This window comes from Camellia sinensis, chromosome 3 (assembly GCF_055761805.1).
Source record: "Camellia sinensis isolate YWXY chromosome 3, ASM5576180v1, whole genome shotgun sequence".
NCBI lineage: Eukaryota > Viridiplantae > Streptophyta > Magnoliopsida > Ericales > Theaceae > Camellia > Camellia sinensis.
In genome coordinates this window covers 54,739,528-54,750,955 of record NC_138963.1, presented here as the reverse complement: position 1 = coordinate 54,750,955, position 11,428 = coordinate 54,739,528, and the positions used below count along the sequence as shown (strand labels likewise).

Sequence of the window (11,428 nt, the reverse complement as noted above, 5' to 3'; positions counted from 1 at the left end):
TCGAGAAAAGTCGGATTTGCCGACTAAATTTTTGGTCGCGAAATATATCATTACCGCGACTAATTCGTTTAGTCGCTAAAACACTTTGGTCGCGAAAAGTGATATTTTCACGACCAAAAAGTTTGGTCGCCAATTATCACATTCAACGACCAAAAAGTTTGGTCGCCAATTGTGACATTCCGCGACCAAAAAATTTGGTTGCCAATTGTGACATTCCACGACCAAAAAAGGTTTTGGTCGCCATTTGTTACTTTTCGCGACCAAAACTTTTGGTCGGCAAAACTGAGTTTCCACGACCAAGAGCTGTTTTGGTCGGCAATAAATGTATTTTTTGCGACCAAAACTCTTGGCCGGCAATTGTCATTTTTTGCGAAAAAAAATTATTTATTTGTCGCGACTAATAAATTGGTCGCCAAAGCAGGAAAACAATACACCTGTAATTCCTAATAATTCATTCAATCCATAATAAACCTAAGATGTTATGCAAACTAATAATTCATTTAAAACACAAACTAGAAGTACTCAAGTGCTAAATATTGATACAATATAAAATAAACTTTCTATGTATACATATGAGAAGGTCCCATAGAAACATTGCAAATTCCAAATTCAAGATGTTATGCAAACACCATGACTAAAATACAAATAGCCCAAAAAACTATTAGGCTGTGAATAAGCTAGATATGTTCCTAAGCAACTGCAACGTCCTCCTGATAAGAGTCCGTTTGTGCTTTACTACAAGATTCCAGAGTATCCCCTGCTGATTCGATGACAACCTGACCATTGACATAGTGCTGGACATTGTGGATGCCAATAGGGTTCACACCTGGCCGGAAAGCATTTCCTTCAATATACCTGTGACAACATTTAATCAATTAGCATTTGACCTAGTGTTGGGTAACTGTAATTTGCTTGTACTGATTGAAGACAAAAACTCACATTTCTTTCAAGAAAGTGTGCTTATAGAATGCATCCGGGATTCTCCCAGTAAATTGATTATGATCCAGGTACCTGCAATGAAAGCAAGCTTAAGATGCTGTCCCATGCCTACACAAAAAAAGATGTTGTCCTAGATACACAAATGCTACATGATGCAAAAAAAGGGGAAAAGCAAATTAAAGAAGGGAAAAAGAAAGGGCAATATGCATGCGTTTATTCCAATCCAAAGACGGCTTTTCCCCACTAGTGTCTGTTAATGAGAATTCAAAGACAAGGAAGTTGTATTTGTATTCAATTAGAGAAACCATGTGAATGGAATATAACTAGTTCCCATGCAATTTTAAGCCCAATAAGGATGGAAACTTGTCTAACAATCAATCATAGTAATATTGAAATTCATCATTTACTAGCATAGTGATTACATAATGATGCATAGTGATTATTCTTTTTATTACTTTTGTGTCTAGCAAGGAATTAGTTTAATTAGTTGTTTTCTTGTTGGATTAGGGCTTCTCATATTATAAATAATGTATGCCCTGCATTGTAACCCTGCATTGTACTCAATTAATAAAATAACACTCTTTCATATTAAATAACACTCTTTCATTAACCATATTAAATAAGTGTAGGAAAAGCAGTTGAAGTAGCCCTGCATTGTACTCAATTAATAAAGTTAATAAAAAAAGCATTAACAATTTTAAACAATTAACAATTAACAATTAACAATTTTTAAGCATAACTTTACTTTAATTTAAGGGGCTTACTGTAATTTACCCTAAAAAAAATCGTATTAAGGCAGTCCATCGCAAGTCACTCTTCCTACAAGTTTATTAAAAACATCAGATGTAAAGAGACGGATGGATATTCCCAAATAAAGCGAACAATCTTTAAATGAATATGGTGACAATAGACATTCTAATCATTGTTAAGCACTTTATCACTTTATGTAATGAATAATAGATCTAAGGAAGCAGAAGGAGAAACAGTAGTACCTGGGACTGGCAAGTTAACAAAAATTGGTGTAATGCTTTCTCGTCGATGAATTTGTGGCCCCCTAAGATCCTCAGAACTCCTCCAACCCTATAGATGAACATTGCTGTGTTAAGCCACAAGAACTGCAACTAAGACCATGGGGCTTTAAGAAGGTATTTTGGAATTTACCAAAAGGCATAACAGGTGCCACTAGGCTTGTTGGGTCGACCTTGAAATCCACCATTAGCTGCCAGCCTCTGCATGAAGAAAAGGATGAGAGTGAAATTACTCTCAGAGCTGAGAATTCATCAAGGATATACTACAAAAACGTCAAACATGCAAATTGTTTGATAAAATAACAGGTGTTTTTTTTTGTTGTTGGTGTTTCATAAGCTAACATAAAAGCATCAATGGATAAATGAATAAAATAACACCTAATAAATTTGTGTGTGACAGATAATGAGAGCAGTGAAGTGTTGTAAAATTGTGTGAAGTAAGATGATTATAATGAGGTGCAGACTTTCTGTTTGAAAACCAATGAGCTGAAAGGGCTCAAAATGGGAAGAAAAGATAAACACAACAACATCAGATCACTCCATATCTAGCATACCCATATCTAGCATACCCACTGATAACAACAAACCTCCATGAATCTCCTCTGGTCTTCACAGTAGTACTGACTGGCAGTCAACAGATCATTTAGTGTTCCACAGGATAGCAGCACAGCCCAGAGGACTTAAAAGCCCAATTCTACTCCTGAACTGCACATCAGAACAGAAACCACAACTTCACAGCAGCAACTCAGATCATCACCAATTTCACAAAGTTAAGGTAGCTTAACTATCTAACAAATTGACTTCTAAGTTAAACCAATTCAAACCCTGACCATAATGAAGTTCCACCCAGCAAGCAAGGACACAATTACTATCAACAGATCCAGCAGCGGCATGAGTATCAGAAACCCAATTCTACTACTGAACTACACATCAGCACAAAAACCATAGCTACAGCAGCAATATCACAAGCAACAGCAACAACTTCACAGCAGCAACTCAGATCATCACCAATTCAGAAAATAAAAAATTGAAACATAAATTAAGGTAGCTTAACTATCAAACAAAATGACTACTAAGTTAACCCAATTCAACCCTTGACCATAATGAAATTCCACCCAGCAAGCAAGGACACAATCACCTACCCCCCACACACCTACGAACCTGATCCAGATTCTCAACCATATCATGGACTGAATAATGCAACAATCTAGAATTATATTTAATCCACGAAGCAATTCTGGTTTTGATCAGATCGCAGACTTCCTCTAAGGTGCAAAATTTATTCAGTCCATCACTTCTGGTTTTGAACTACAAAGAACATCACTTCATAAACCTTTTCCAGCTTACCCTTTTCTGTTTTTTCAGTTATAACAAAAAACATCTAATCATATCTATTTATCTTTTTTACCCTTTGAAGACCTTATGCTCATTGTGCTGGAATACTCTCCATAGCATAACATCAACAGATAGGATCTCCCAAGATATGTTGGCATAATCTTCACCTAACTCAAAATAATAAAATCAAATACTAGATGACAGGACACAGCACACCTACACCAGACCCACCCCAGCCAACCAAGGGGAGAAGCAGCAGAGGAAACAACCAAACAATCTTCAGCCTAACCTTATAGGTTTTGACTCACCCATTTTATATTTGAAACTATCTCATGAATGGAGAGTATCAAACAATATATCAAACAATCTTCAGCCTAACCTTAGTATTCTTTTATTACCAGAAATGAAAAATAACCTGATATGCATAATGGAATTTTAAATTAAAAAAATCAAGGCAATGGGACGATAAATTCTAATTCTATTTACATGGGAAACAAATTCAAAGATCCAAAGAATAATAAATAAATATAGAGTAAGAAGTCAAACAATTAATAAATAAATACAAAATAAGGCGTCGAACAATCCTAAATTTTACAATGGTTTACAATATGAAAGAACTGCATGAAGTTGTAGTGTGGAAAGCCACTAAACTAATTTATTCATTGTTCTTCCTTTCACCTCACATTCCATTCTCCTTGATTAAAATCATTTTTTCTCAGTTTAAGACAGAATTCAGGTTTTTTCTTTTGTAACCATTCTACCGGTGCAATGCTATCAATCTATCTATCTATCAATTAAAATCATATTGAAGAGCATCGCAGAAATCTCAATGTTACTTGGGCCAGGTTAACAATTTCACCACGGATAGCATACTCACATTTCAAAACCCGTCAATAGAAAACTTGGAGGTGAAAATGTGGACCAGCATGTAAATTCAGAATAGAAAACAGCCCACATAGCATAAAAGCAGCCACATTGCCCACCAGCCGCATAATATTTGAATCTGGTCACTCAATGCAAAGACAAAATTCAATAAAATCATTGCACAGCCTATAGAATCTATTATACCTACATAAATATACCACAATTAAAAGTACATGTAGAAGTTTCCAATACAACTAGACGATTATGAAAGCATCTACATTCTCATTAAAACTAAAAACAGTCAAACTAGTTGAGTTTGTAAAATTTACACGCACCTAAGTTCCAAATTCCATCACATTTTAAAACACATTTGTCATAAGTGAATCAAAACCTTGCCATGCATGGAGAACATAACAATCACAGCACAGCACAATGAAAAAATGACAGCACAATGGAGAACATAACCTTGTCATCCAAATTCCATCCATATGGAGAACATAACAATCACAGCACAATGAAAAAATGAACCTGTACAAGTGAACCTTTAGGGGCAGACAATCTGTAAAACCTCGATGTCACATCACAGTGGGTGCTCCGATGTTTAAATTTAGTGGATACAAGGAGTTGTTCATATCTACCACAAACAATCTCACTCTGATAAGAAAAGAAACTACAATAGGGTGACAGCAGCAAATGGACGACAACAAGAAGAATAATCACTTAAGCACAGATAAGAAGGATCTAAGCACACAAGAAAAACAGAAAAAACAAAAGGAGGTAATTCAATTGAAAGAAATTGATAAAGACCACAACATTCTCACAGACCATCTAAATGGAAACCAGCCTTTCTTCTTAAGCATCCGCTGTTTAGCTGCTTCCTTAGATTTTACAGATTCAACCTTGGCATGTGCAAAGAAACCTGAAAGGTAAATATACCATCAGTGAGAAAAGGAAAAGCCAGCAGTTCAAATATTTGTATCCTCAACACTCCATGATATCTACAAAGTTCAATATGAGGACACATAGGAATGTATAAGGTTTATTGAAACGGTAGCAATTAATAGAAACACAACCTTGATTGAGCTTTGTGCCCCCAAGGACAAATATTTTAATAAACTTCATTATCCAGGGACAAAGATATGAAAACTAGAATTATGTCTTCAATGCACATTATATCAGAGACCAGATAAACTCCTGACTAATTTCTAAAAACTAATGCACAGATAGAAATAATAGTGGAGAAACATCACTAAGATGTGAAGATCTAGCAAAAGGAAAAACTGAACGTCCTGATGAAAGCAAAAAAAAGTTATCCTCAGTAATGATTATACATACATACACACACACACACATATATATTAATAGAAAGCGAAACCTGAAAAAAGGTGAAGTTCTACCTTGGACGAAATGTAGAATGTAGACAAATGTGGTGCATCTCCCAAGGTCACTGATATATAAGCAAACATTACAAGATAGCTTATCTGATAAGTATTGGGAAAACAGAGTAAAGACAAATTGTCAGAAGCAAATTTGGGCCATAAGTGCGTAATTATTGACAAGGATTTATTTAATTAGTTTCCAGTACATGACACATAAAGAGGAACCAATCAACATGTAATACATATACACAGAATTTTTTTCATGACTTACTAATATATTTACAACATCAGCAGTACTTTCTCTCTTCAATTCTTCCTCAATTGAGCTCTCAGATGAAAATGACAGAGTGAGATTGCTGGACTGCACCATTGGCAGCAGCTCATCCTGTCATCATAGTTTGTTCATTATCATGCACATCTAAGTATCTGAATAATTTCATAGTGACTGATTGAGCAAAACATTATATTGAGAGAGAGAGAGAGAGAGAGAGAGAGAGAGAACTATTATATTGTACAAAACACGACAAAGAGGAGAAAAGTATAATTGCAATAAATCAACGTACTTATTACAGTGTAGAGCTAAATGGATGCAGTGTAGAGCTAAAACATGAATGCAGTTGATTCACAAAGTTTTACGGTAGCTAGCAAGTATTCAGTTATGGTGTATTGGCATAGAAATCAAGAAGCTCTAATCAGACAAATATCAGTGCAATCCTTATGTCTTCAGCTGTAACCTGCATTCAAACTTTTAAACTGTAGGAATATCTAGACTTCAGTTGATTCCGTATTCAGAATCCTAATCCAGAGAATCACTTTCTTGACAACCTTAAACCTCCCAACCTTCAGTATTTCTTAATTGTCGTCCATGAAAGTCTACACTGCGAAACCTTAAAAACTATAATGCAATTATAGTCAGAGATGGTCAAATCTTTCTAGAGTTTTGACATTAATTTTTTATCATTTCCCCTGTAAAATTTTGAGCTCAAACTAAAATAAATATAATAAAGGGGATAGGAGGGGCGTGGGAGAGAAATGACATGTAAAGTAAGGAAATAGAGGAAGAGGAAGCCATTCTTAATGCATAACTAAGGGAAAGTGGAGTCACACATGATAATTTTTAATTTACATTAATATATCCATAAAAGTAACTGGAAATTCAGCTCAATCATTCTTATCCGAGAAAGATGTGAGAAAATCTTGCTAACTGTTTACTCAATTCCCCCGTTGGTGAAATTTCTAAAATCAAATTGCCTTCGGAAACACAGTCCGCATACCAGTTTATAGAAGGTGAAAAAAAAATGTTGTCAACTTATCACAAACAAATATAAATTCTACTTGCAATTGGCATATATATATACATATTTAAGAACAAAGATTTTTTTGCAACTTTTGAGAAACTCATTATATGTATTTTCCCCTTCCTGAAAATCAGACTAAAATGCGACAACATATAAATCATGATGTAGATTTCAATCATATCTAGACACAACAAACAAAATGGTACACGTCTACAACAAATACCATCTTCTTGGTGGTCTTTGTTATTGTTTGCTACTTAAAAACATATGCAGTCACGAAAACTCAAAAACAAAAGATGTTTAGGTTTGACTATCTGACAATTTTACATTAACAAAATTGATGCAATATAAAACAAACTTACCCAAACACACAAGAAAAATGGAATTAACTCGCAACAACTTACCTTATACAGATCCATCACCAGACTTATCCAACCTTGCCATGCACTGCAAAAAGCAAATAGAAAGACAATTTTAAATCCTAAAATGGATATTTTGAAATTATAAAAATCCATTCAAAGTTTTAATTGGTCACCTCCAAATCAATAAAGGCCTTAAGTAACCTCCAAAAAAGGCCTTAAGCAATCTGCAAATCAATTGACTTCAATTAATTCTCCTCCCTCTCTGCTTGATATGTCCTGTCTGCTTGATACAACCATTGGAATGAGAACAAACCTTCTGGACCTTGATGGTCTTTATCTCATCTAGAAGCCGCTTTGCTGCTTCATCACTTCTTTGTTTTTGCTTTAAAAGCTGAAGCTGACAATCTTGTTTCTTCTTAAGATCTAAAATCTGAAGTTGGGTTGGGGGTCGGAATTTTTAGCATTTAAATAATGACAAAGGTTTGAGACAGCATAATGACATTGGAGAGAGCAAAACATACCTGTGTCTCAAGTGATTTTAATTTCTGTGCATAAGCTTTGTGCATTTTCTGCCTTTGTCCATCAGAAGCAGCAGCAAGGTTTTCAATTTTAGCTAGCAAACGGTCCCTCTCTTGCTGTAGTTATCACAGACCATCATCACCCTCTGTAGTGATGAAATAGACAACTAGCAATGGAAAATTTTAAAATTTTTCCATATAACCTGGACTGTTTTCTTCTCTTCCTCAAGTTTCAAGATTCTCTTCTCAAAGTGCTGACTATAAGCTTCAGTGTCAGACCCTCCAAAATGTTTCATTTCTGACTGCACATAAGTCACAAAAACAATTTTAAGAAAAACAGTGTAAATTGCAAGAATGGAATACAAAATAAAATCTATTTCCAAACATTCACCAATTGTCAAATATAAAAAATTTCCAAGGAATCAAATAAATTTCACAAAAATTGTTCAGTAAAAATTACAGTGGCAGATCAAAGGAGCAGGGAAAAAAATACTTTAGATTCCAGTGGTACTAATTCTAGTAATTATGTTGCTACATTTAAGTTGGCGTTGTGGAGTTTCTCTTTTTTGTTGGTCGCTAGATTTTCATTGTTGAAGATCATTGATTAGTGTTCCTTGGATTCATGTAACCCACAAAACATGTCTCTCTACATTATTTTAATAAAATGAAACATTAAAAGGATAAAATAAAAAAAATATATACACACACACACACACATATATATATATATATATATAAAGAAGTGGAGGAGCTCTATCCCAAGAGAGAAATAAAAAATACCGCTAAAGATATAAACATTGAATCTTGAATCTTCAAGCACAACTTTGTATTGAATGGGCAATTTTATGTTTGTTGCCTTAATAACAATTTTATGTGGTTCAAATGAACAAAAATCAATCATATTAAATCAAAATAGATTGTCAGAAAAACAAACTAGGGAATTCGACATTCATATTGCAATAATAAAAAATATATATTCTAGTCCAAAAAACATATTTATTCTATCTCCAACTATGCTCATTACTCACAATCAAAGGATTTCAAGTTGAAAAGAACAATTAAAATTAAAAACAACCTACCTCGCAATAAAAACTTGTTGCTTTATTGTAGCAAGGAACTCTCTAACTCCTCCATTGTAGAAGTAAAGGGGAGGAAAGGCCAATCCTGCAAATATTTTCAGCTGTAACAGATGCCATTGAAGGTAAATAAAGTGCTAGTGAAAAAAAATCATATAGCATAGACTAAGGATTCATCTGATGATCTATGTGCCATAGATGCTTCAACCACATACAGGCAATTAGCATTAGGAGAAACCATCTGCATTAGTACAAGTGCAAAGGATAACACAATCAACAACGGTAGATCATACTAAAACAAATATGATGCAAACATTATAACCATAGCTTTACAAAAATGACAAAGACCCGAAGTAAGGTCAATTGACAAGATCATGAAAGAAAAATACAAAAAAGGATAGAACTCAATTCCCCTAAAGCTACTGACATAAAGAAATGACATGAGACATTCTAAACATCACTAGAGGTCCCATTCATCAAGAGGCAGCATTGGAGCTTAACTAAACCCAGCTTAAAAACAAACATGGAGCTCTCTTGAGATAGTTCAGTGAAAGTTTGCTCTGTTTCCAGTTTTAGTAAAGCATCTTGAGGTGGAGATTTAGCCTCCCAAACACACATTAATGTGTACTAATTGGGCGTTATTTATTTATTTTTTTTTTTATCTTGAGGTGGAGATTTAGCCTTTGGTCTACAGAATATAAGTACATTTGAGTGGTAGACTACTAAAAGGAACAATCAACCAAAAGAAATTGAGTCCAGCATGAAGACAAATAATATATTTAAAAAGCACAATCAACCCTTTAATAATTACCTAATAAGTTCATAAACTTCAATAATTAATAAGTTTTAATTATTAAATGTTCTTTTATCAAGTATCCTAGTAAGAAAAGAAATCTATTTGACTAATTTTCACACCACTTTCAAATGCAATTAATTATTAAATGTTTATCCCTCTTCTTAAAAGTATATGTTTGTAAAGAAAGAAGTATATCATTGCAAATCCTAAAAGCAATAGATTCATCATTGCTCTCTTCAAATCCATAACCCACATGCACTGCCTCACATCCCCTATTACCTCTTCCTATGTGGCAATTAAGATCAACGGCTATAAAAAAAAAATCCCTCTTTGCTAGGTATCCTATGTACTAACCAATTCAAATCCTCCCAAAATTATCGTTCCATAGATTCATCTAATCCTATTTGGGGAACATAACTGCATAGGCATTAATTATATTTAGTGTCTCTTCTCCTAACACTAATTTCACTCATATTCTCTCCTTTTCTTTTTAACCAAACATTTCTTCTTTTAGATTTTTTACTTTTTATCTACAATTGTCTACACTCCATTTCCGCAATTCTCTTTTCCAATATTTTTTCATTTTTCCTAAATTTTTTCACCACCCATTTAGTTTCTCATAAACAAATAAAAGCAATTCCCCATCTAATCATGGCATCTACTAATTCCATCCATTTACATATTCCGCACTTGTCAATGTATCCTACTCAATTCAACTAGCACTTTAGTTGCACTTGTCCATTGAAGTGAATGAAAACTTGCTCACCATACCCAGGCACCAGTGTATAATTTTGATATAATATAACAGTGACCATGTAATCAACAAAGAGAGAGAGAGAGAGAGAGAGAGAGAGAGAGAGAGAGAATGTGAAAAGGGGGTTAAGAATTACCCGCAACCAAATTAGCTAATCCAATAGTGTTTAAAGCCAAACACCCGGGAATAGGGATAAGACTTAATTTTTGACAAACGCACAAGCATATTATTAGTTTTTTACCATTGTCGGGTATCAATTATGTAGTCCTATAACCCCAAACAAACACTAGCAAACAAACTTGCAAACCCGAAAAACCCAATTGGCAATGCAGTCAGTTTAAATTTGTATACCCAAAAAGACTCAAAATTTTCAACCCTAGTCACTAGATCCCCATAACCAATTCCAGTCACCACTACGAGGATATATACATACATATATATATACACATAATCAAAGTGATAAGAAAGGAGGAGGAGAGTATACCAGTGCAGATCCAGTCGCCGATACGGGGGAGCCATTTAGAATCGGCGGGGGTTTTGGTGTCGACGAGAAGGCGGGGCTGCTTACATCTGTTGCAGAAGGACCTGAAGGCATAGTTGCGGTTCCTGCATCCACCGCACTCCCAATCCCCTTCTCTCCCTTCTCCTTCCATCTTCTCTGTAACCCTCTCTCTCTCTCTCTCTCTCTCTCTCTCTCTCTCAACTCGGGATTCAGGGCCACAGGATTTTGGCCTCTGCCTCCCCTTCCTCCACGACCACCTGACCCAGATCGACCTCCAATAGGTGTGTAAACCTTCGAATCAGCCATACCACCACCAACTCCATACGATTAAGTTGTTAGGGTAGAAGTTGTTAGGGTTTCCTCTTGGGTAAGATCACACGGATCAGAAACTCCCGATCCACACCAGACATGGAAGCCTTCATACGATTAAGCTCCTCTCTTCACTCCTCAAAGGGCTTCGACTGAGTAACTCGCCGAAACGGAAGCTAACCCCAACGATGCAACCCCTTTCTCTCTTTCATTCATCGCGATAATATCACTCGTCAACCCTTCCATAGATTCCACAAAGGAAGAAGGG

At 35.1% G+C, this 11,428-nt stretch overlaps 1 protein-coding gene across 11 annotated transcripts; it reads right to left on the bottom strand.

Annotated features, from left to right (window-relative positions):
* Nucleotides 1-519: 519 nt before the first annotated feature.
* Nucleotides 520-11,202, bottom strand: LOC145822530 (kinesin-like protein KIN-4A). 11 transcript variants are annotated; one of them, XR_014363880.1, is made up of 15 exons: nt 10,834-11,202; nt 8,803-8,887; nt 7,727-8,025; nt 7,519-7,635; nt 7,379-7,429; nt 7,248-7,290; nt 5,817-5,930; nt 5,564-5,647; nt 4,992-5,085; nt 2,555-4,305; nt 2,101-2,168; nt 1,932-2,019; nt 1,714-1,758; nt 940-1,011; nt 520-855 (listed from the first exon to the last, which is right to left on the bottom strand). XR_014363880.1 is itself a non-coding variant. In XM_082919762.1 (15 exons), exons 6-9 carry the CDS (start codon nt 7,260-7,262, stop codon nt 5,053-5,055), a joined length of 246 nt encoding a protein of 81 aa, XP_082775888.1. In that variant the 5' UTR covers nt 7,263-7,290; nt 7,379-7,429; nt 7,519-7,635; nt 7,727-8,025; nt 8,803-8,887; nt 10,834-11,202; the 3' UTR covers nt 520-855; nt 940-1,011; nt 1,932-2,019; nt 2,101-2,168; nt 2,555-4,305; nt 4,695-4,800; nt 4,992-5,052. The 11 variants fall into 11 exon arrangements, 7 of the variants coding, with proteins under 7 accessions (XP_082775888.1, XP_082775884.1, XP_082775887.1 ...); XR_014363882.1 differs by lacking the exon at nt 1,714-1,758 and having other exon boundaries at nt 2,555-3,469; nt 4,180-4,305; XR_014363883.1 differs by lacking the exon at nt 1,714-1,758 and having other exon boundaries at nt 2,555-2,672; nt 4,180-4,305.
* Nucleotides 11,203-11,428: the final 226 nt, after the last annotated feature.